The sequence below is a fragment of the Cetorhinus maximus genome, chromosome 16 (genome assembly GCF_964194155.1).
Source record: "Cetorhinus maximus chromosome 16, sCetMax3.hap1.1, whole genome shotgun sequence".
In the NCBI taxonomy this organism is placed as follows: Eukaryota; Metazoa; Chordata; class Chondrichthyes; order Lamniformes; family Cetorhinidae; genus Cetorhinus; species Cetorhinus maximus.
The window spans coordinates 25,171,038-25,193,929 of NC_135894.1; the positions used below are offsets into that span (position 1 = coordinate 25,171,038).

At 47.0% G+C, this 22,892-nt stretch overlaps 1 protein-coding gene across 3 annotated transcripts in view; it reads right to left on the reverse strand.

The window, feature by feature from the left end:
• Positions 1 to 22,892, reverse strand: part of LOC144691432 (ankyrin repeat and SOCS box protein 9-like) — a 123,358-nt gene that overhangs the window by 41,517 nt on the left and 58,949 nt on the right. For all 3 annotated transcript variants that reach the window (XR_013579133.1, XM_078559522.1, XM_078559523.1), the window contains exons 6-7: positions 13,152 to 13,286; positions 8,403 to 8,594 (exon numbers count right to left, since the gene is read on the reverse strand). Coding sequence is in view for 2 of the 3 variants with exons in the window: in XM_078559522.1 (XP_078415648.1) it covers positions 8,403 to 8,594; positions 13,152 to 13,286 (327 nt within the window). In the remaining variant the exon portion in view is untranslated. The remainder of the gene's footprint in view (positions 1 to 8,402; positions 8,595 to 13,151; positions 13,287 to 22,892) is intronic.

A 22,892-nucleotide genomic window follows, 5' to 3' on the forward strand; every position in this document is an offset into this window, starting at 1 on the left:
CATCTTTCTTACGCACCCTTTCTCTGCTTCATCTCACTCTCCATCTCCTTTGTAATCCAGGTTTTGGTTGCCCTAAGTTTCCCCACTTGTGAGATTGTACCTTGACTGTATCTGAACCATCTGCTCTTTAAAGGCAGCCCAGTGTCTCGTTATAGTTTTGCCTGCCAATCTGTGATTTCATTTACCTTCACAGATCTGTTCTCAACACACTGAAATCGGCCCTCCTCCAATTTTGCATTTTCACTTTAGATTTCTCCTTGTCCTTTTCCGTATTAAACTTCTGGTTTGATCACTGTTCCCTAAATGTTACCCTGTGGACACCTGATCCACCTCATTCCCAGGACCATACTGATCAAGAAAATTTTCCTGAACACATTTCAGAAAATCTTCTTCCTCTCTGTCCTATATATTATTGCTCTTCCAATTTATGTTATGATAATTAAAAACCCCCATTATCACTAAGCCAGTTCTTGCACCTCTGTAATTTTCCTGCAAATTTGCTCCTCTACATCTTTCCCATTAGTTGGTGACCTGGAGAATATGCCCAGTAGTGTAATGATACCTCTACTGCTTCTTAAATATACACATAATACCTAATCACCTCCTGGCTCACATATACAAGTAAGGGCTTCTTGAAAGACCATCAAAGTGCCTTTGTCTGATGCTCAGGGTTGTCTACATGATTAAATATTTGAGCCTTGATTACATATTATAAATGGACAGCACAGGTATTTGTGTAGTGGTGTGGAAAATTGTTGTCTCAGTATTGTATATTGTATCTGGTCAGCAGTGTGCATGTATAGGAGTGTGGAGAGCTACTTTCTCAGTATTATCCTACATGTAACAGTATACTATATAAGGCGATTTGGCCTAACTGGTCTATGTTGATGTTTATACCAGTGAGATGGTGAGATTTAGACCTTCTTCAGTAATTGAGTTCCAGTTCAGTTCTGAACCTCCAGAATTGGAATATTCATGAAGTCATGGTCCAAATGTCAAAATGCCAAAATTAGAATGAATTGTGGATCATTATTGTAAGTGAAAACATTGTGTAAGCTGATGCAAAATGTATCCCATATGGAGGCAGATGTATCCCTCCTGTATTCAGCATCCTTCCCAAAAAGCTGCTGTTATTGGCAATCCTCCTACCATCCCATCTCCTCCTCCATATGGGATACATTTTGCATCAGCTTACACAATGTTTTCACTTACAATAATGATCCACAATTCATTCTAATTTTGGCATTTTGACATTTGGACCATGACTTCATGAATACTCCAATTCTGGAGATTCAGAACTGAATTGGAACTCAATTATTGAAGAAGGTCTAAATCTCAGCATCTCACTGGTATAAACATCAACATAGACCAGTTAAGCCAAATCGCCTTATATAGTATACTGTTACGTGTAAGATAATAATGAGAAAGTAGCTCTCCACACTCCTATACATGCACATTGCTGACCATATATAATACTGAGACAACAATTTTCCACACCACTACACAAATACCTGTGCTGTCCATTTATAATATGTAATCAAGGCTCAAATATTTAATCATGTAGAAAACCCTGGGAAACAGATCCAAGCTAAAAAGAACTCTCCAACTCAAAAATTAATATTTAGAAATAAACACAAAGTAACATCATCATTTTCAGCTAAAGTACAATGTGAGCAAAGCAAGATGGTGAGAAAATAGTGCAGGTAAATAAATCAGATCAACTTCCACCGCTTTATATGGTCCATTCAGCTAATCATATCCAGAATCCTCTCAGTGGTGCCATTTCAGATTGGTCTAATCACAAGAAAACATATCCAACACAAAACAGCCATGACAGGTGTTCACTCAGCCTACCTCCACAAGGCAGGACCACCAAACGCATCATCCTTTTCAACATTCCAAGTGACCATTCCCTTCACAACACCCTAGTCACTCCTCAGTTACCCCTAACACCCCTTCCCTTCCCTACAACACCTTTCTATGGAAGCGCAGGAGATACAACACTTGTCCTTTCATCTCCTCCCTTCTCACTGTCCAAGGCCACAAACACTCCATTCAAGCTTACACTTCTTTCAATTTAGCATACTATATTCGCTGCTTATAATGTGGTCTCCTCTACAATGGGGAGACCAAACATAGGCTGGGTGACCGCTTTGCGAAACACCTCCATTCAGTCCACAAGTGTGACACCCAAGCTTCCAGTTGCATGTCATTTTAATTCTCCATCTTGTTCCTCTTTGATCTTTCCATCCATGGCCTGCTTCGGTGTTCCAATGAAGCTCAACACAAACTTGAGGAACAGCACCTCATCTTTCAACTCGGCACTGTACAACTTTCTGTACTCAAATAATGAGTTCAACAAATTTGATCATAACCTCTGTCTTCATCTTGTTCCATATATTTTATCTTCTCTCTTTATTTGTCTTTACTTTTGTTTTGCTGGGTTGGTCTTGTCTTGTTTCTTTCTTGCCCTTCATGTTACGTTCAGATGGTTGCTATGGAGTCATTCACCACTCATTTGGACACAACATTTGGCCTGTAACTTCCGAGTCCGGGCGTCATACCTTGAGGTGGGGGGTACCCCAAAGGTGAGCTGGGGAACCCTCCCCGGGAAGTTCAAACTACGGTTGGGTAATTGCCCTGCACTGGGAACCAACTGGGAACCATCTGAAACTCCTATATAAATCAAAACTTTGAAGAATTTTGACTATCTTACAGCAATCGTTACCCAGAAAAAGTTAAAAGAATTAAAACCACTTCTAACTTCTGGGTAACTATAGTACTGATCACCACCATCTCCTCAGCCACTCTGAACACTCCACGGAACCCACAACTTCCCCCAGCCCCCCACTAACCCCACATCATTCCCCGACTACCCACCCCCCCCACCCCCCCCCATCCCACGGGACCCCCAATTGCCCTCCCCAGTTCCCGACTACCTCTGACATCCCACGGAACCCCAGACTGCCCGGCCCAACCCCTGACTAGCCCCCAACCCCCCACCTGACCCCCCAACTCCCCACATGATCCCCAACTAACCCCCCGACTCCCCCCAAGGGACTCGCCGACTACATCCATAGGACCCCTCATGGAAGCACTTGACCCCGCACAGAAGCCCTTGATCTCACCCCGCCCCCCCAACACCCCCCTCGACAACCCTCCCCCCGACTAAACCCCTTCCCCGACTACCCTCCCACCCACTCCACTGGCCACCCACCCGACCACCTCACACTGACCACACCCCTATGACCACTTCTCCAATGAGCAACTCACCACCTCACCTACAGGCCACCCAACCCTCGCACTGACCACTGCCCCGACAATCTGACCATCTCAATGACCAAGCAACACCCCCGCACTGACCACCCGACCCCCCCCTCCACTGACATCCCCCTTCCTCAACTACCCCGTCCACGCTACCCACTTACCTTACACACTTACATAGAGCGTGAACAGGATGCTTAGCACTGCGTGGGATGTTTGTGTGGTGAGCAGAGCCATGGACGGGATGAGGACGCAAGCTCCAGAGGATATAAGCCTGGTGGAGATGTAACGGTGTGTGTGAGAGTTAGTTGTGTTGTCCCTTGAGGTGTGAGATCCCTGTGGTTTGTGAGTGTGAGAGTTGAGAATGATGAGAAAAATCACTTACTCTGGCGGAACGGATGACAGCTTACCTTACACACTTGCCATCTCCCTGGCTTCTCAAAGTAGCTGGACCTTATACCTGCTTTACGGCAACTAGTGTCATAAAAATGGGGCGTGTCCTCCTTACCTCTGATTCTGCAGCCCTCGACACAAGGCCTCGAGAACCTACATCATTAAACAGCTCTTGTCCGGCCAGAGTTGGAAGGTTGGGCAAAAAAGGACCGGCTGGATTTCAAGATAAAACAACTAGGAGCGGGGTGGCAATCCAACTCTTCCACTCTATGGAAGTTACAGCCCTTTGTTTCTTTACTACGTACATTATCACTCTCTTTGGCTGTTGCATCATTAAATCTTATGTTATTGAATCTCCCCTGCCCTCCACCCTATAACAGTTTCCCTTGTTTTCTTCCTGCTTCCACTGGCTTAAAAACTCTTACATTTCTATCTTCAATTCTGATAAAAGGTCATCACAATCTGAAACATTAACTCTGTTTCTCTCCACAGATGTTGCCTGACCTTCCAGTGTTTTATGTTTTTATTTCAGGGACTTAGTTTCTATGTTCCTATAAGGAACATTAGCTTACCATTTATACATATTTAAACTTGCTTCAAATAAAAATACAAAACAATTAAAGTCCTGCATGTATTCACATTGGGTGGAATTGTCCCTATTTGCACTAAGTGCAGCAGTGGGCAGGAAAAAGGATGTTTAACCTGCCGGCTGCAATGGCAGCTTTTCGTGCTGTATCATCCCACTCCCTCTGCATTCCGCCTCATTAATTATGCATTCCTGGGAAACACGCCAGGTCGCCCGCCCCGCCGTCATCTCAGGCCTTCAGTAAACTGGGCGCCATATTTAAAGGCCACCCCTGCACAGAGCTAACACTCTCTAAGGGATCAGAAGCTGCTGGGAACTGATGGCTGCCAAAGGGAGCGAACATGCTGCCCCTAAGTTTAGTGACGCCTCCCTTGAGCAACTACTGGACGCAGTGGAGGCCCGCTGCGAAGTCCTCTACCCCTGCTCTGGGCGAAGACCAGCAAGCAAAGTCAGCAATCCAGCATGGGAGGTGGTGGCAGCGGTGGTCAGTGCTGACACCCTGCAAAACAGAACAGCCATCCAGTGCAGGAAAAGGAATGAATGCTCTCAACCGTTCAGCCAGGGTTAAGTCTTCTCGTCACTCTCAACTCACACACTCATAAACCCATCACACATCCACCAGGATCTCACACCTCAAGGGACAACACAATTAACTCTTACACACACCCTCACATCTCCATCAGTCTCATATCATCTGGAGCATGTGGCTTCATCCTGTCTATGGCTCCGCTCAGCGCACAAACATTCCATGCATATGTGTCCTGCTCAAACTCTCTCCATCTGTTTTCATGCAGGAGAAGCTGGCTCACAACAGCAGGGAGAGGTCCCACACTGGGGGTGGATTGGCCACATTGGACCCCTCACTCACTTTGAGGAGTGTACCATCGTTCTGACTGGTGAGGACGTGGACCGTGCCTGCAGTGACGGTGAGGTCGGCAGCAAACACCCACGTGAGGATCCTGCACCACATCATCCCTCTTTCAACACAACTGTCAGTGCTCTCCCTTCTGCTTTTGACTCTGCTGCCATGCACTAATTATCTTTACTTTGGTTCACAGAGAGTTCTGTCAAGCGACCGACACCCCCATCCAGCCAAACCCTCAGCTACATCCAGGCCCTCAGCTCCAACCAAGAGGACACCTCCTTCACCAAAGAGCTGGAAATAAGCAGCCTGGAAGACCCGTCACAGTGCTTACCCACACACTCCATCAATGCATAAACACACAACTTGGTGGGACCTAGATCTAGAGCAAGCTTGGGTTCACAATTTGGTGGTCACCGCAACAGACACATGACCTCAGCAGGAGGGGGCAGGTTCAGCCGAGCTCCCAGACACTTAGATGACTGCTGGGTAAGAGGCATCTGTGATGTCTGAGTCAGATGATGAGCCTCTGGATTCGGCCTTCCAACTCATCGTGGAAAGTCAGCAGAAGGCGGGGGAAAATCACCAGAGCTGTTGGAAGCCCTCAAAGGGGTGGCACGTGAATTGGAAGAGTGTGTTCGCCTGCTCTCTGATGAAGTGGTGCCCATGTGTGCGTGCATTGAGGTTGCCATGGGGAGGATGGCAGATGCCATGGGAACCCTGGTCCAACAGCACGTGGAGATGCATGCAGACCTGCACTCCATCGTGGTAGCCATGTGTGACTTCCTGCAATGGCAATGTGAGAGGGAAAAGGGGCACCTTGACATCCCTCCAGGTGCTCCTTCCCCTCAAGGAGTCAGGCCGGGGCCCTCGGGCACCCAACGGGAGGAGGAGCAGCAGCTGGACACCCCTGGGTCATCCACTCAGATATCTCAGAGTCTGTCCTCTCACTCTGAGTCCCCTTTGCCTGTGACCCCCCCCCCCAATTTCATCCTCTGTCACCGCAGAGAGAACAGCAGGACAGCCAAAGCAAGCCAGGGCCCTCAAGACCTCAGGTCTCCAGAGGACCCACACTGAAGTCATCAGGGGCAATAGGTCCAACCATTGCACAGGCTGTCTCCACCCCTGCTGCAGATGTCAGGGCAGCACCTAGAAGAAGCGGTAGGCCTAGGAAAGTTAAGAATTTCTGATCACAAGTGGTTGCACGGGTGAACTCATTTTGTCACTTTATAATCTGAAAATATATTCACTTTCACTGAGTAATGTGCAACGGTGTCTTTCAGCTTAATTTAGAGGCTTCGCAAGTCCTCTGCCTGCACCTCCTCCAGCCCCCGCCACTAGCAGTTCAGCTGCATGCAGCCGGACAAGTGATTCTGGTGGGAGAAGTGTGTCTGTGGCAGGGCCTTTCAGAGCCTTGTGCAAGCACTCTCCCAAGCATGCAGAACCTTCCCATCACATCTCACTGTCCTAAGCATTTTCAATGCTGCTTGCTGGGGATCTCTTTCAGTTGTCCATTTGAGCTAACCTGCTTCTCCGTCCACCCACTGGTCGCACTCACATGCTGCACCTGTGCCTGTCCATGAGGCTCCGCTCACTTTCCATTTCAAAATCATGGTAGTAGTAAGATTTCTTCTAAGCTCCCCAATCCTTTCCCCTCCCTCAATCATCCATATCCTTTTCCCAATCATTGTTGACCCCCCCTGGCATCACCTTCCACCTCCCCACTGTCACTTGCCAGCCAGAACCCTTTTCTTTCCAGGATGTTCATGTGAATGTGTACGTTCCCTACCTTCCCAGGAATCCCACCTCCATCCACACTGACCTCCCCGACCTCCTCCTTCCCACCCCAGGGTCCATGGCTGCCTCCGAATCCCCACTAACTGTCGCACCCTCACTCTCCCACCCTTCTGGCTCACTCTGCCCCCTCTCATACTCACCATTTCTTCTTACTGCACCCACCCTCAGTTCACTCCCCAAGAGATTATTGTTGACTCCATAGATCCCGCCCTTGCACATTCACCTGAACATTCCCCCCCTGCACAACTTACTCCCTCCTCCCTGTGAACTCTTTCGGCCCTCTGAACTCCTTCCTCCTCCTGGACTCTTTCCCCCCTTCCCAGACTCTTTCCCCCTGCTAAACTCCTTCTTCTCCCGGACTCCTTCCTACCTCTGAACTCCTTCCCCCATCCGAACTCCTTCCTCCTTCCAAAGTCATTCCCTCTCCGAACTCCTTCCCCCTTTCGAACTCCTTCCCCTCTCCGAACTTCTTCCCTTACACCTTCCTCCCCCTTACATCTACCTTCCCAGATGCCGCATTCTCCTCCGTTACACCCTCCTCCCTCTGTACTCCCTTGCCCCCAACCTCACCCCTTGACACTTTCGTTCCCCCCCTACCAATGACACTCCCCCTGACACCTTTGTTCCCCCCTCCCAACCTCACTCCCCCGGACACCTTTGTTTCCCCCCCTCCCCCGCCCACCCACCCCCGGCATACCTTCCTCTCCCAGTCAAACCTAGACCTTCCTCTCCCACCCCCTCCGATACACCTACTGTCCAACTCATAGCTGGACCTTCCTCTCCCCTCCCCTCAACGATAATCCATAGCAGCCAAGACCCTGATGTTCTGAGCCAGACCCTAGACATCAATGGAGACTTCCCACTTTCCGTGAGCTGCTTCGCGGTGGGGCCATGTCCATATAAATCCACTCAACATGCGATGCACATGTTCCTCCAGGATCCCGTTAGTTGTAGGGCTCCATCACCTTCTGCTCCACGGATGTCTACAATGTGAACAAGGTCCTAATGGTAAGTTCCGACTTCTGCATTTCACATTTGTCAAGACGTGTTCTGGGCCGGCATGTTTTCACGCCGATGTGGATGGTAAATTTGCCATGGGGGGATGATTCTGGCAAGCAGGAAAGTTGATTAGATGCAAGTGCATTGAAATTAGGATTCCGGCATCCAGCGGTGAGAAAGGTGGCCTGCCATTGACACGTGCAGCGGACGATTGCTAACTGGTTTCATTATGGTGTGAAACCAATTTTTGGCCTTCTCGCCATATTATCTGCTCGCACCCACCATGACGCCCGACGCCAGCCAGGCTGGATAATTCTGGCCAATGTCTTAACAATGGAACAGAAGACTCCTGGAATTAATAACAATTTCTTTAATATAGGAATGGTACTAATATCCACATGTAGTACAAAGGTACCCTATGTCATCTCTTTCAGGCATTATAGCATATGCTATTCTGTTTCTTGTACCTTTACTTTAGAAATGAATTTTTTTGGCCAGTACCTTCCCATTGCAAAAGCAATTTTTCTAAAGAGCTGTTTGGTAACGCAAGTTCCACGGGCCGTTTCCCTTCAGCATTCTTCGCGTCAGTGTCTGCTCCATGTTCTAGCAGTAGATTGACTAGTTGTGTATCAGAATTCCTAGTTGCCACGTGAAGTGGTGATTCAAGATTTTTGCTCATGTTAACATTGGCACCTAAACAAGAGAATTATGGGAAAGGGAAAAGATGATTTTAAAGTGTTGGATTTTTTCAGCAGCTGCTGAATTTCTGAAGTTGGAAAACCTTGGAGGGTTGAATACTCTCTGCAAATTGGAACATTGAGGAGAAATGTTGAGTCAGAATGAAACTTAGCTCCCAGTGCAGCAATGTTCAATTTTAAGATACCCGTCCTTATTTTCAATTCCAGCTACGGCCTGAGCCTTCCCTATCTCTGTACTGACCTCCACCCCATATAACCCTTTGAGATTACATAGGATTTAGACCACAGAAACAGGCCACCTGTCGGCATTTATACTGGGAAGCAGAAGGGGATGGGAGACGTCGTGGGTCAGAGAGTATAGATTGATAAGGGTGTCAGTGACATTGGGGATCAGAAACACCTTGGTGAGCTGGAGATAACGGTGGCCATAGATTGATCATGGGGTAAGAGACGTTGGGGAGTTGAAGACATAGGCAGAATTTTGCCCTTGACGGCCAGGCTTGGTGGGGGCGGACGGTCGGGAAGCGGACCGCCCGCCGAGTGGCACCGCACCACAATTTCACGCCAGCAGGCTAATTAAGGCCCACCCAGTGTGAAGCGCGAGCGGCAGCACTGAGTGCTGCCTGTGTGGGGGTGGGGGGTGGGGAGTGTGAACCTGCTAAGCGTGAACTTCGCACCTGCGCATGAGTGAACGCTGAGGTGAAGAGATATATTTTTTTAAAAATGTTTTAATGTAATAAAACATGTCCCCTCATGTGACTCTGTCATGAGCAGGGACATGTTATTAAAAATAAAATTAAAACTTTAATTTTTCATCATTTGCTTTTGGAAACCTCATCCTGCCCGTGGATGAGGTTTCCAAAAAAATGCAAAGGCTGCTTGGCCTTTTCGCCTGCCCGCCAACCGTTAGGGGCCCACAGCAGGTGCCTGAGATGGATCTCCAATCCGCACTTTTGGCTGAAGATGGTTGCAAATGTGTTTTACACTGATGTATTGGCTCCCCCATCAAGACTGGGGATGTTTGTGGAGCCTCCTCCTTGGGTTAGTTGTTTGTCTAATGCCATTCACAACTGGATGTAGTGAAACGGCAGAACTCAGATCTGATTTGTTGGTTATGGAATTCCTTGGCTCTATCACATGCTGCTTTTGCTGTTTAGCATGCACGTGGTCCTGTGTTGTAACTTCACCAGGTTGTTAACTCATTTTTAGGGACATTTTGTGCTGCTTCTGGCATGCACTCCAACTTTCATCAAAACAGGGTTGCCCCCCACCCCGGCTTAATCGTAGCAGTACAGTGAAGTGTATGCTGGGCCATGAGGTTGCAGATTGTGCTTGACTACAATTCTGTTGCTGCTGATAGCCAACAGCGCCTCATGGATGCCCAGTTTTGAGTTGTTAGATCTATTCTGAATCTATCCCATTTAGCACAGTGGTAGCACTACACAACACATGGAAAGTGCCCAGATGATGAAGATGGGACCTCACAAGGATTGTGCAATGGTCAGTTCTACCAATACTATCATGGGCAGATGAATCTGCAACAGGTAGATTGGTGATAATGAGGTCAAGTAGGTTTTTCCCTCTTGTTGGTTCTCTCCCTACCTGCCACAGGCCCAGTCTGGTAGATAAGTCCTTCAAGACTATGCCAGCTCAGTCAGTGGTGGTGCTGCCGAGCCATTCTTGGTGATGGAAATTGAAGTCTCCCACCCAGCGTACACTCTGTGCCCTCGGTACCCTTAGTGTTTCTTCAACATAAAGGAGTGCTGATTCACCTGTGAGGGTGGGCAGTATGCGGTAATCAGCAGAAAGTTTCCTTGCCCATATTTGACCTGATGCCATGAGATTCCATGGGGTCCGAAGTCAATGTTGAGGACTCCCAGGGCCACTCCCTCCTGACTATATACCACTGTACCACCACCTGTGGTGGGTCTGTTCTGCCAATGGGGCAGGACATACCCAGATTTTGATGGAGGAGTCTGGGACAGTAGAAAGTATGATTCTATGAGTATGACTATGTCAGACTGTTCCTTCTCTGGTCTGTGGGACAGTTCTCCCAGTTTTGGCACAAATCCCAGAGTTCAGAGAGAAGGGCGTTACTCGGTTGACTGGCAGGTTGTGCCGTTATCATGTCTAATGCCCAGATCCATGCCGAGTGGTCCAGCTGGTTTTATTCTTACTATAGCATTTTGATACAACTGAATGACGTGTTAGGCACTTCAGAGGGCAGTTAAGAGTCAACAACATTGTTGTGGGCCTGGAGTCACATACAGGTCAGATTGGGTAGGACAGCAGATTTCCTTCCCTAAAGAACATGAGCGAACAAGATAGGTTTTTAGAACAATGCAGTAGTTTAATAGTCACCACCACTGAGACTAGCTTTTTATAACAGAATTATTTAATTAACTGAATTTTAATTCCTCAGCTGCTGTGGTAGTATTTGGTTTCAAATCTCCAGATCATTATTCTAGGCCTCTGGATTATTAGTCCAGCAGCATAACCACCAGGCCACAGCACTGAACTGTGGTCACCCGCCCTAGAAAAACAGAATGGTCAGGTTGGGGTCAGATTTGAGAATTTTGACAATTTTACATCCCACACAACCCCAAGAGACCTATTTTTGGGGTTAAAAACTCTTCTCTTCATCTCTATGCCTACCTTATTGAATCCCTTTTTAACTTTAATCAATCTTCATTGCATTTTTTTTGAGTACTTTTATATCCTTATAATATGGAGATCAGAGCTGCTCACAATACTCAAATGTGGTTTGACCAAGGTTCCATCATATCATAACTTCTCGACTTTTTAATTTTATCCCTCTAGAAGCAATTTGTATGCTGTATTAACCTGTGTTGCCACTTCATATTCTTTTACTGTTGGTTTTACTGTAAGCAAGGCATGAGGATAGAAAGGGAAGTTGAAACTAAGATCTGTAATGCCTAGAGATCTCAATGTATTGCAACATGGAGAGGTGGTCAAGCATGGGTAACAAACAGCATTGGTCTGAATAAGAAGAAGTTGGGAGAGAAAAGGGAGTCTGCAAAGTAATTGCATTCCACCAAGGATTGTAAGGGGCAGCTACACCATACCAAAAGTGATCAGGCCAGCTCACTACGGCAGCTATGGCACTTCTATATAAGGTAGTACTAAAATAATCAGGAGCAATTATAATGATGAATGATGTTTCACAAATTTGATCCTGGCAATTGGTGGGAATACACCATGGCCAGGATTTTTACCTTGTCGGGCGGGTGCGAGGGGCAGGCCCGAGAGCAGTCGCAAAGCTGACCACCACCCGTGTTTGGGCTCTGATTGCGATTTCATGCTGGCCCAATTAATGGCCAGCTAGCGGGAAACGTGCACTGGGAGCCTCAGCGCTGCCGGGGTGGGGGCGGGAGAAGCGCGAGCGCTGAAGTGTGCGCATGTGTTGGGGTGCACGCAGTGAAAGCTCAATGAGCCACAGAGCTGCCTCAGGGAGCTGAAGATTTTTAACAATAAAAATGAAGAATTACAGAATGCAGAAAACACATCCCCTCATGTGACTCTGTCACGTGAGCAGGGACATGTTAGAAATGAGTTTTTAAAGTTTTTTTTTCATCATTGGTCAAAACCTCATCCCGCCTGTGGATGAGGTTTCGCCAAAAATGCAAAAGCCGTTGGCATATTTGCCCACCCGCCAACTGAAATGTTGGACAGGCAGTGAAAAATTTGACTTACTTAATTGATTAAGGGCCTTAATAGGCCGCTTAATTGTCGGCGGGCGCGATGCCGCTTCTCGCGCGTGCCTGCCCAGTGAAATAACGCGAGAGTGTGCGACGAGGTCGGGATGCTCGCACGATGTCATCGCGCACTATTTTACTCTCGTTCTCGAGGGAAAAATTCAGCCCCATAAATTTGAAGTCATTGTATAGGAGTGACAAAGTCCTGGATTTCCCAGAGCTTAATCCACACAGCAGTGAATCCACTCCAGTATCCAAGAATCAACTTTGCATTTCAGTGTTTAGGTATATAGGGCAAAGGTCTTTGGAACAGAGTGCTCCAGACTTAGTCAGGGATGAAAATTCACTCCTCATGTCCAACAATGTTTATGAACTGATAAGCAAAGTGCAGCTGCAGTGGCCCGTGCTTGGAATTATAGAGCAACTTTGCTGCCATCTGTGTCACGGAGACCTTCCGCATGGTATCATGGATGAGGATGAAGCATCTACAGAGTAGACCATTCAGTCGTTTGGGCCTCTGCTCTAACCTCACTGGGTCTCAGAAAATGTGCACGTTAAGACTGTCATTAATATGAAATGACAGCTCCAAAGGAGATGAATGATGTACTTTTTGGCTACATGTATTAACAGCTGAGATGAGATCCCAGATTATATACAAGTTTAGATCCCTATTTTGACTATGCTATAACCTGTGAGGTTGAAATCTGAAAATCTAACACCACTACTCCCACTTTTGAAAGGAGTTTTGCCTTTCCCAATTAGACTCTTAGACGTGAGGCTTCCTGGAGTAGATAACCTTAATAATTGCGGAAGTATTAGAACAAAAAGAGATTTACCTGAGCTTAGGAGGCTTCTCACGCAGTCCATCTGATGATTTTCACAGGCTGCATAAAGGGGTGTCCCCAGATGTGTGACACCGTAATCAATGGGCACCCCATGATTCAGCAAAATTGTCATACACTTTGTGTGACCTGGAATTCAATTGGGAAAGTATTTTACACAAAGCAGCCTAGATTTTTTTTGATCCTAACACATATCTCCCAAACAGCCTAGAAGATAACTGAAGTTACTAAACATTGGAACCATTTAACTTATGATGGTGCCCTGCAGGGGTCAAAATGTATATTTTCTTTGAGGGCTCTTCTTGAGATTTTCTCGAGGTCTACCTTTTGGTTTTCAGGAGCTCCTTTTTCATTCTCACTAATTACTTTATTAGGCGACGCAGTCACATAGTATCATTACCTTCTGTATTTGTGTTGATTTTTTTTAGGATATATATACATATATATATATATTATTGAATCTTTTAGCTTGGAATCTTTAAATAAGATTTTTTTCTGTTAATTTATTATAAATAAATCTCCCATACTCTGTTTTCAAAATGAAAATTCCAACTACCTGGCACACAGTAACTTATTGGGAATTAATCTCATATCTGTATTCCCTTTTAAAAATTAATTGCAAACAATTCGCACTATGCAGCATTCTTTGGTTTTATTCGGCCAATTTCAAGTTTCTTTTTCCTCAGTGTTTCTGTTTAATGTGAGTGCTGACAAACACACCAGGATAATGGTTTCCAAAGGTCCATTTGTGTAACATATAACATAGATAACAATTTTTAAAAATTATTCATTTATGGGTTGTGGGTGTTGCTGGCTAGGCTGGCATTTATTGCCCATCACTAATTGCCCTTGAGAAGGTGGTTGTGAGCCGCCTTCTTGAACTACTGCAGTCCCTGTGATATAGGCATATCCACAGTGCTGTTAGGAAGGGAGTTCCAGGATTTTGACCCAGCGACAGTGAAGGAATGGCGATATTTTTCGAAGTCAGGGTGGTGAGTGACTTGGAGGGGAACTTCCAGGTGGTGGCGTTCCCATGTATCTGCTGTCCTTGTCCTTCTAAATGGTAGCGTTCGTAGTTTGGAAGGTGCTGCCTAAGGAGCCTTGGTGAGTTTCTGCAGTGCATCTTGTAGATGGTACACATTGCCACTACTGTGCGTCAGTGGTTGAGGGAGTGAATGTTTGTGGATGGGGTGCCAATCAAGCGGGCTGCTTTGTCCTGGATGGTGTCAAGCCTTTTGAGTGTTGTTGGAGCTGCACTCATCCAGTCAAGTGGCCACAATCAGTGACGGGAGCGAGAATGGCCCTGGGTGAAAACAGCACAGAGAGAGAGTGAGTGAATAAAGAGCGGGGGAGAGAGGCAGATGCCCCACTATCAGTGGCAGGAGCGGAGAGAGAGTGAATAAAAAGTCGGGGAGAGAGACAGAGGCCCCAAAAAGCAATTCAAACCAACACTGAAAAATCAAACAGTAATGTCACAGGAGAGCAGGCAGGTGATTGGCTGGTGAGTATTTCAGCTTTTTGCTGTGTTTTAGATTTAAATTAGCAGCTGAGTAACTATCACTTGTTGATTATTAATAAATTAGTAACTTAACGATAGGGGGAAATTAGATAAATAATAAAGGTAAAACAACAAAAAGAGCAAGAGCGGAATAGCTGTATAAAGAGCGGGAGTTTACATGTGAGGGAGCAGAGCAGCTGTGTAAAGAGCAGAGCAGAGTTTACCTGTGAGGGAGCAGAGCAGCTGTGTAAAGAGCAGAGCGGAGTTTACCTGTGAGGGAGCGGAGTGGCTGTGTAAAGAGCAGAGCTGAGTTTACCTGTGAGGGAGCAGAGCGGCTGTGTAAAGAGCAGAGCGGAGTTTACCTGTGAGGGAGCAGAGCGGCTGTGTAAAGAGCAGAGCGGAGTTTACCTGTGAGGGAGCGGAGTGGCTGTGTAAAGAGCAGAGCGGAGTTTACCTGTGAGGGAGCGGAGTGGCTGTGTAAAGAGCAGAGCGGAGTTTACCTGTGAGGGAGCAGAGCAGCTGTGTAAAGAGCAGAGAGGAGTTTACCTGTGAGGGAGCAGAGCGGCTGTGTAAAGAGCAGAGCGGAGTTTACCTGTGAGGGAGCGGAGTGGCTGTGTAAAGAGCAGAGCGGAGTTTACCTGTGAGGGAGCGGAGTGGCTGTGTAAAGAGCAGAGAGGAGTTTACCTGTGAGGGAGCGGAGCGGCTGTGTATAGAGCAGAGCGGAGTTTACCTGTGAGGGAGCAGAGCAGCTGTGTAAAGAGCAGAGCGGAGTTTACCTGTGAGGGAGCAGAGTGGCTGTGTAAAGAGCAGAGTGGAGTTTACCTGTGAGGGAGCGGAGTGGCTGTGTAAAGAGCAGAGCGGAGTTTACCTGTGAGGGAGCGGAGTGGCTGTGTAAAGAGCAGAGCGGAGTTTACCTGTGAGGGAGCGGAGTGGCTGTGTAAAGAGCAGAGCGGAGTTTACCTGTGAGGGAGCGGAGTGGCTGTGTAAAGAGCAGAGAGGAGTTTACCTGTGAGGGAGCAGAGCGGCTGTGTAAAGAGCAGAGAGGAGTTTACCTGTGAGGGAGCGGAGTGGCTGTGTAAAGAGCAGAGCGGAGTTTACCCGTGAGGGAGCAGAGCGGCTGTGTAAAGAGCAGAGAGGAGTTTACCTGTGAGGGAGCGGAGTGGCTGTGTAAAGAGCAGAGAGGAGTTTACCTGTGAGGGAGCGGAGTGGCTGTGTAAAGAGCAGAGAGGAGTTTATTCGTGAGGGAGCAGAGCAGCTGTGTAAAGAGCAGAGAGGAGTTTACCTGTGAGGGAGCGGAGTGGCTGTGTAAAGAGCAGAGCGGAGTTTACCTGTGAGGGAGCGGAGTGGCTGTGTAAAGAGCAGAGCAGAGTTTACCTGTGAGGGAGCGGAGCGGCTGTGTAAAGAGCAGAGCGGAGTTTACCTGTGAGGGAGCGGAGCGGCTGTGTAAAGAGCAGAGCGGAGTTTACCTGTGAGGGAGCGGAGTGGCTGTGTAAAGAGCAGAGCTGAGTTTACCTGTGAGGGAGCGGAGTGGCTGTGTAAAGAGCAGAGCGGAGTTTACCTGTGAGGGAGCAGAGTGGCTGTGTAAAGAGCAGAGCAGAGTTTACCTGTGAGGGAGCGGAGTGGCTGTGTAAAGAGCAGAGCAGAGTTTACCTGTGAGGGAGCGGAGCGGCTGTGTAAAGAGCAGAGCGGAGTTTACCTGTGAGGGAGCAGAGCGGCTGTGTAAAGAGCAGAGCGGAGTTTACCTGTGAGGGAGCGGAGTGGCTGTGTAAAGAGCAGAGCGGAGTTTACCTGTGAGGGAGCGGAGTGGCTGTGTAAAGAGCAGAGCGGAGTTTACCTGTGAGGGAGCGGAGTGGCTGTGTAAAGAGCAGAGCGGAGTTTACCTTTGAGGGAGCAGAGTGGCTGTGTAAAGAGCAGAGCGGAGTTTACCTGTGAGGGAGCAGAGCGGCTGTGTAAAGAGCAGAGCGGAGTTTACCCGTGAGGGAGCGGAATGGCTGTGTAAAGAGCAGAGCGGAGTTTACCTGTGAGGGAGCAGAGCGGCTGTGTAAAGAGCAGAGCAGAGTTTACCTGTGAGGGAGCGGAGCGGCTGTGTAAAGAGCAGAGCAGAGTTTACCTGTGAGGGAGCGGAGCGGCTGTGTAAAGAGCAGAGCGGAGTTTACCCGTGAGGGAGCGGAATGGCTGTGTAAAGAGCAGAGCAGAGTTTACCTGTGAGGGAGCGGAGCGGCTGTGTAAAGAGCAGAGCGGAGTTTACCTGTGAGGGAGCGGAGTGGCTGTGTAAAGAGCAGAGCTGAGTTTACCTGTGAGGGAGCGGAGTGGCTGTGTAAAGAGCAGAGCTGAGTTTACCTGTGAGGGAGCGGAGCGGCTGTGTAAAGAGCAGAGCGGAGTTTACCCGTGAGGGAGCTGGTTCTCACCCAGACACTCGGCGGCGCTGGAATTCGAAAGGTGTGACGTCAGGAAAAGGGAGAGAGCTGATTGGTAGGTAGTGGGTAAGTTGTTTTTTTTTTCACTTTCAAGCAACATTACAGAAGGTAAGAGTTTCTACTTGGCTTAAATTTAAGGAAATAGTCTTTTAATTAAAAACAAACAAAAAGTATGGCAACAGAGCTCAGTCCTGTGTGTTGTTGGAATTCTTAGGCACTCCATGTGCAGGAAGTGCCACCGGCCTGACCAGCTTGACCAATGGGTTTAGGAGCTTGAATATCAGCTGGAGACATAGCGGTGCATCCGTGAGGCTGAGGGTTACATGGATAGCATGTTTTTAGATGTGGTCACTCTGCAGCTTAAGGAAGTGCAGTCAGAGGGGGAATGGGTGACCACTAGTCAGAAGAAGGGAGGCAGGCAGGTAGTCAGGAAAGCTACAGAGTGCATCTTGCTCAAAAACCGTTTTTCTGCGTTGGAAAATGATGAGGGTGAAGGTTCCTCTGGAGCGTGCAGCCAGAGCCAGGTTCACGGCACTGTAGGTGGCTTAGCTGCACAAGGGGGAGGATTAAGAGTGCAAGAGCAATAGTGGTAGGAGACTCAATAGTGAGGGGTGCAGACAGGCCCTTCTGCAGCCATAGATGTGAATCCGAGATGGTGTGTTGCCTCCCTGGTGCCAGAGTCAAGGATGTCACAGAACGGCTGCAGGGTATTCTGAAGGGAGAGGGCGAACAATCAGAGGTCATAGTTCACATTGGTACCAACGACACAGGTAGAAAGAGGGATGAAGTCCTGTAACAAGAATTTAGGGAGCTAGGTAGCAGATTAAAAAGCAGGACCTCAAAGGGTGGAATCTCTGGATTATTCCCTGTGCCACATGCTAGTGACTATAGGAATAGGAGGATAAGGAGGATGAATGCATGGCTGAAGAGATGATGAAGGAGGGAGGGCTTTAGTTTCCTGGATCACTGGGTCTGTTTCTGGCGAAGGTGAGGCCTGTACAAGTCGTACGGGTTGCACCTGAACCGGAACGGGACTAATATCCTTGCAGGGAGGTTTGCTAGTGCTGTTGGGGTGGGGTTTAAATTAATTTGGGAGCGGGATGGGGTACAGATTGGAGGTACAGTAGGGAGTGATGCACAGCCAAATATAGAAGAGAAACTAAGTCAGTCTGGAAGGCACAAGGGAATAATGCAAGGGTGGATTTCATCTATCTTAACGCAAGGAGTCTTACAAGTACAGCAGATGAATTGAGAGCGTTGACATGGGAATATGATATTTCTACTATCACAGAGACATGGTTGAGGGAAGGGCAGGACTGACAGCTCAGTATTCCAGGGTATAGAATCTTCAGGCGTGACGGGGTGGGTGTAAAAGAGGTGGTGGCGTTGCACTATTGATCACGGTGTCAATTACTGCAGTAAGGAGGGATGGTATCTTAGAAGGTTCCTCAAATAAGGCCATATGGGTAGAACTTAGAAACAAAAAAAGGGCAATCACTTTGCTGGGAGTGTACTATGGTCCTCCAAACAGTCAGGGGGAGATAGAGGAGCAGATATGTAGGCAAATCTTAGAGAAGTGTAAAAATAATAGGGTAATAATAATAGGGGATTTCAACTTAGTCTTAGTGTAAAAGGCTTAGAGGGGGCGGAGTTCTTAAAGTGCATCCAAGAGGGCTTTTTGAGCCAGCACTTAGAAAGTCCTACAAGTGAAGGGGCGGTACTGGACCTAATCTTAGGTAATGAAGCTGGACAAGTGGTACAAGTGTCAGTGGGGGAGCATTTTGGGGATAGTGACCATAGCTCTGTAAGATTTAAGGTAGTTACTGAAAAGGACAAAGATGGTCCGGAAATAAAGGTCCTTAATTGGAGGAAGGCCGATTTCAATGTGATAAGACAGGATCTGGCCTAAGTGGACTGCGAGCAACTACTTGTAGGAAAGTCTACATCTGACCAGTGTGAATCATTCAAAAAGGAAATAGTGAGAGTTCAGGGCCTACATGTTCCCATAAAGGTGAAGGGTAGGACCAACAAGTCCAGGGAACCCTGGAAATCGAGGGATATAGAGGATTGGATAAGGGAAAAAAAGGAGGCTACTGCAGACACAGAGGACTGAAAACAGAAGCCCTAGAGGAATATAGAAAGTGTGGGGGGGGGGGGGGGGGGGGGGTACTTAAAAAAGTAATTAGGAGAGCGAAAAAGGGGCATGAAAAAATACTGGCGGGCAAGATAAAGGAAAACCCCAAGGCATTTTATAAATATATTAAGGGCAAGAGGATAACCAGGGAAAGAGCAGGGCCCATTAGGGACCAAAGTGGCAATCTATGCATGGGACCAGAGAGCATAGGTGAGGTTTTAAATGATTACTTTTCATTTGTGTTCACTATGGAGAAGGTCGATGTAGGTGTAGAAATCAGGGAGGGGGACTGTGATATACTTGAACAAATTAGCTTTGAAAGGGAGGAGGTATTAGTGGCTTTGGCGGGCTTAAAAGTGGATAAATCCCCAGGCCCAGATGAGATGTATCCCAGGCTGCTATGTGAGGCAAGGGAGGAGATTGCAGGGGTTCTGACGCTAATTTTAAAATCCTCTCTGGCCACAGGAGAGGTGCCAGAGGACTGGAGGACAGCAAATGTGGTACCATTATTCAAGAAGGGTAGTAGGGATAAACCAGATAATTACAGGTCAGTGAGTCTAACATCAATGGTAGGGAAACTAATGGAAGAAATTCTGAGGGACAGGATTAATCTCCACTTGGAGAGGCAGGGATTAATAAACTTGGCTTTGTCAGGGGGAGATCATGTCTAACAAATTTGAATTTTTTGAGGAGGTGACTAGTTGTGTAGATGAGGATAGTGCAGTTGATGTAGTCTACATGGACTTCAGTAAGGCCTTTGACAAGGTCCCACATGGGGAAATGGTCATGGAGGTAAGAGCCCATGGGATCCAGGACAATTTGGCAAATTGGATCCAAAATTGGCTTAGTGGCAGGAGACAGAGGGTGATGATCAAAGGCTGTTTTTGCGATTGGAAGCCTGTGGTGTACTGCAGGGATCGGTGCTAGGACCCTTGCAGTTTGTAGTGAACATTAATGATTAGATGTGAATATAGGAGGTATGATCAGTAAGTTTGCAGATGACACGAAAATTGGTGGTGTCGTAAAAAGTGAGGAGGAAAGTCTTAGATTACAGGACGATATAGATGGGCTGGTAAGATGGGCTGAGCAGTGACAAATGGAATTGAATCCTGAGAAGTGTGCAGTGATGCATTTTGGGAGGACTAACAAGCCAAGGGAATACACAATGAATGGTAGGACCCTAGGAAGTACAGAGGATCAGAGGGACCTTGGTGTACATGCCCATAGATCCCTGAAGGCAGCAGCACAGGTAGATAAGGTGGTGAAGAAGGCATATGGGATACTTGCCTTTATTAGCCAAGGCATAGAATATAAGAGCAGGGAGGTTATGTTGGAACTGTACAAAACGCTAGTTAGGCCATAGCTGGAGTACTGTGTACAGTTCCGGTTGCCACACTATAGGAAGGGTATGATTGCACTGGAGAGGTTGCAGAGGAGATTCACCAGGATATTGCCTGGGCTGGAGCATTCCAGCTATGAAGAGAGACTGGATAGGCTAGGGTTGTTTCCCTTAGAGCAGAGAAGGCTGAGGGGGGACCTGATAGAGGTATAAAAATTATGAGAGGCACAGATAGGAAGAAACATTTCCCCTTAGCGGAGGTGTCAATAACCAGGGGGCAGAGATTTAAGATAAAAACAAAAAACTGTGGATGCTGGAAATCCAAAACAAAAACAGAAATACCTGGAAAAACTCAGCAGGTCTGGCAGCATCGGCGGAGAAGAACAAAGTTGACATTTCGAGTCCTCATGACCCTTCAACAGATGAAGGGTCATGAGGACTCGAAACGTCAACTTTGTTCTTCTCTGCCAATGCTGCCAGACCTGCTGAGTTTTTCCAGGTATTTCTGTTTTTGTTGTGGCAGAGATTTAAGGTAAGGGGTAGGAGATTTAGAGGGGAATTGAAGAAAAATGTTTTCACTTAGAGGGTGGGCGTTATCTGGAACACACTGCCTGAGGGTGTGGTAGAGGCAGGAACTCTCACAACATTTAAGAAGTATTTAGATGAGCACTTGAAATTCCATAACATACAGGGCTACGGGCCAAGTGCTGGAAAATAGGATTAGAATAGATAGGTACTTGATGGCCGGCATGGACATGCTAGGCCGAAGGGCCTGTTTCTGTGCTATATAACTCTATGCCAAGCGGAGAGTATTCCATCACACTCCTGACTAGAGCCTTGTCGATGGTGGACAGGCTTTAGGGAGTCAGGAGGTGAGCTACTTGCTGCAGGATTCTTAGCCTCTGACCTGGTCTTGTAGCTATAGTATTTATGGCTAGTCCAGTTCAGTTTCTGGTCAATGGTAAACCTGAGGATGTTGATAGTCAGGAATTCAGCGATGATAATGCCATTGAATATCATGGGGCGATGGTTAGATTTTCTCTTGTTGGAGATGGTCATTGCCTTATTTTTTATTGGGATGTGAGCGTCACTGCCTATATCAGCTTTTATTGTCCATCCCTAACTTCCCTTGTTCAGAGGGCATTTAAGAGTCAACCACATTGCTGTGGGTCTGGAGTCACATGTAGGCCAGACCAGCTAAGGTTGGCAGATTTCCTTCCCTAAAGAACATTAGCGAACCAGATGAGTTTTTACGACAATCGGGATTGGTTTCGTGGTCATCAGACTTTTAATTCCAAATTTTTATTGAATTCAAATTTCACCAGCTGCCATGGTGGGATTCAAATCCGGGTCCCCAGAGCATTAACCTGGGTCTCTGGAATATTAGTCATCAGTGACAATATCACTATGTCACCGCCTCCCCAATTGCCTGGCACTTGTGTGTCGCAAATGTTACTTGCCACTTGTCAGCTCGAGCCTGGATATTGTCCAGATCTTGCTGCATTTGGACACGGACTGCTTCAAATGGTTTAATTCACATATACTTCACATTTCAGTGATTTTTTTTCCAAGCTAATGCACTTTCTCATTTGATCATCCATGTTTTAATGAGATGTAGTTTGGAACCCCTTGGCACAGAAGCACCCAGGTTACATTAAAGTCACATGCCACTTTATAGAGGTGGTTAACTCACTATCCATACCCCCCAGTGCCATAGTTTTTACAATGGACATTGAAATTCTGCATACAAATATAGAAACAGACAGGTGTTCTGTCTGACCAAAATATGCTTAATAAACTTTCCGGCCTGACTGACCAGAAGCTATAATCCAGTTACTACACTTAAATTTAACAAAAAACAACTTTGAATTAAGTAATGAATTTTATCATCAAAACAAAGGCACAGCTAATAGGTAAGAAATTTGCCCCAGCCTATGCAAACATATACATGGCAAGGTGGGAAGAGAGCGTATTTAAAATATGACGTAAGCTCCCTATGTGTTACTACAGATATTTGGATGACTTATTGAGTATTTTGACTCACACATAAGCAGAATAAGATCCATGCACTCAACAATTATCACCCCTCCATTAAACTTAAAGCCACTACACACAAGGAAAGTGATAATTAGAGGCAGTATATGAACTGGCACAGGAAAACAACAGGCTTAAGCTAGCAACAAAAGTTTTTTTTCAAAATATGGCGGCGAGTCTGTTTTGGGGGATTCAGGGTCCAGGTTTTGAAGGTTCAGGATTTGGTGGGTTTTGGTCTGGGTTTTGGAGATTCTGATCCCTTGTTTTGGGTTCTGTGCTTTGGGTGGTTCAGGTTCATGGTTTGTGTGGTCTG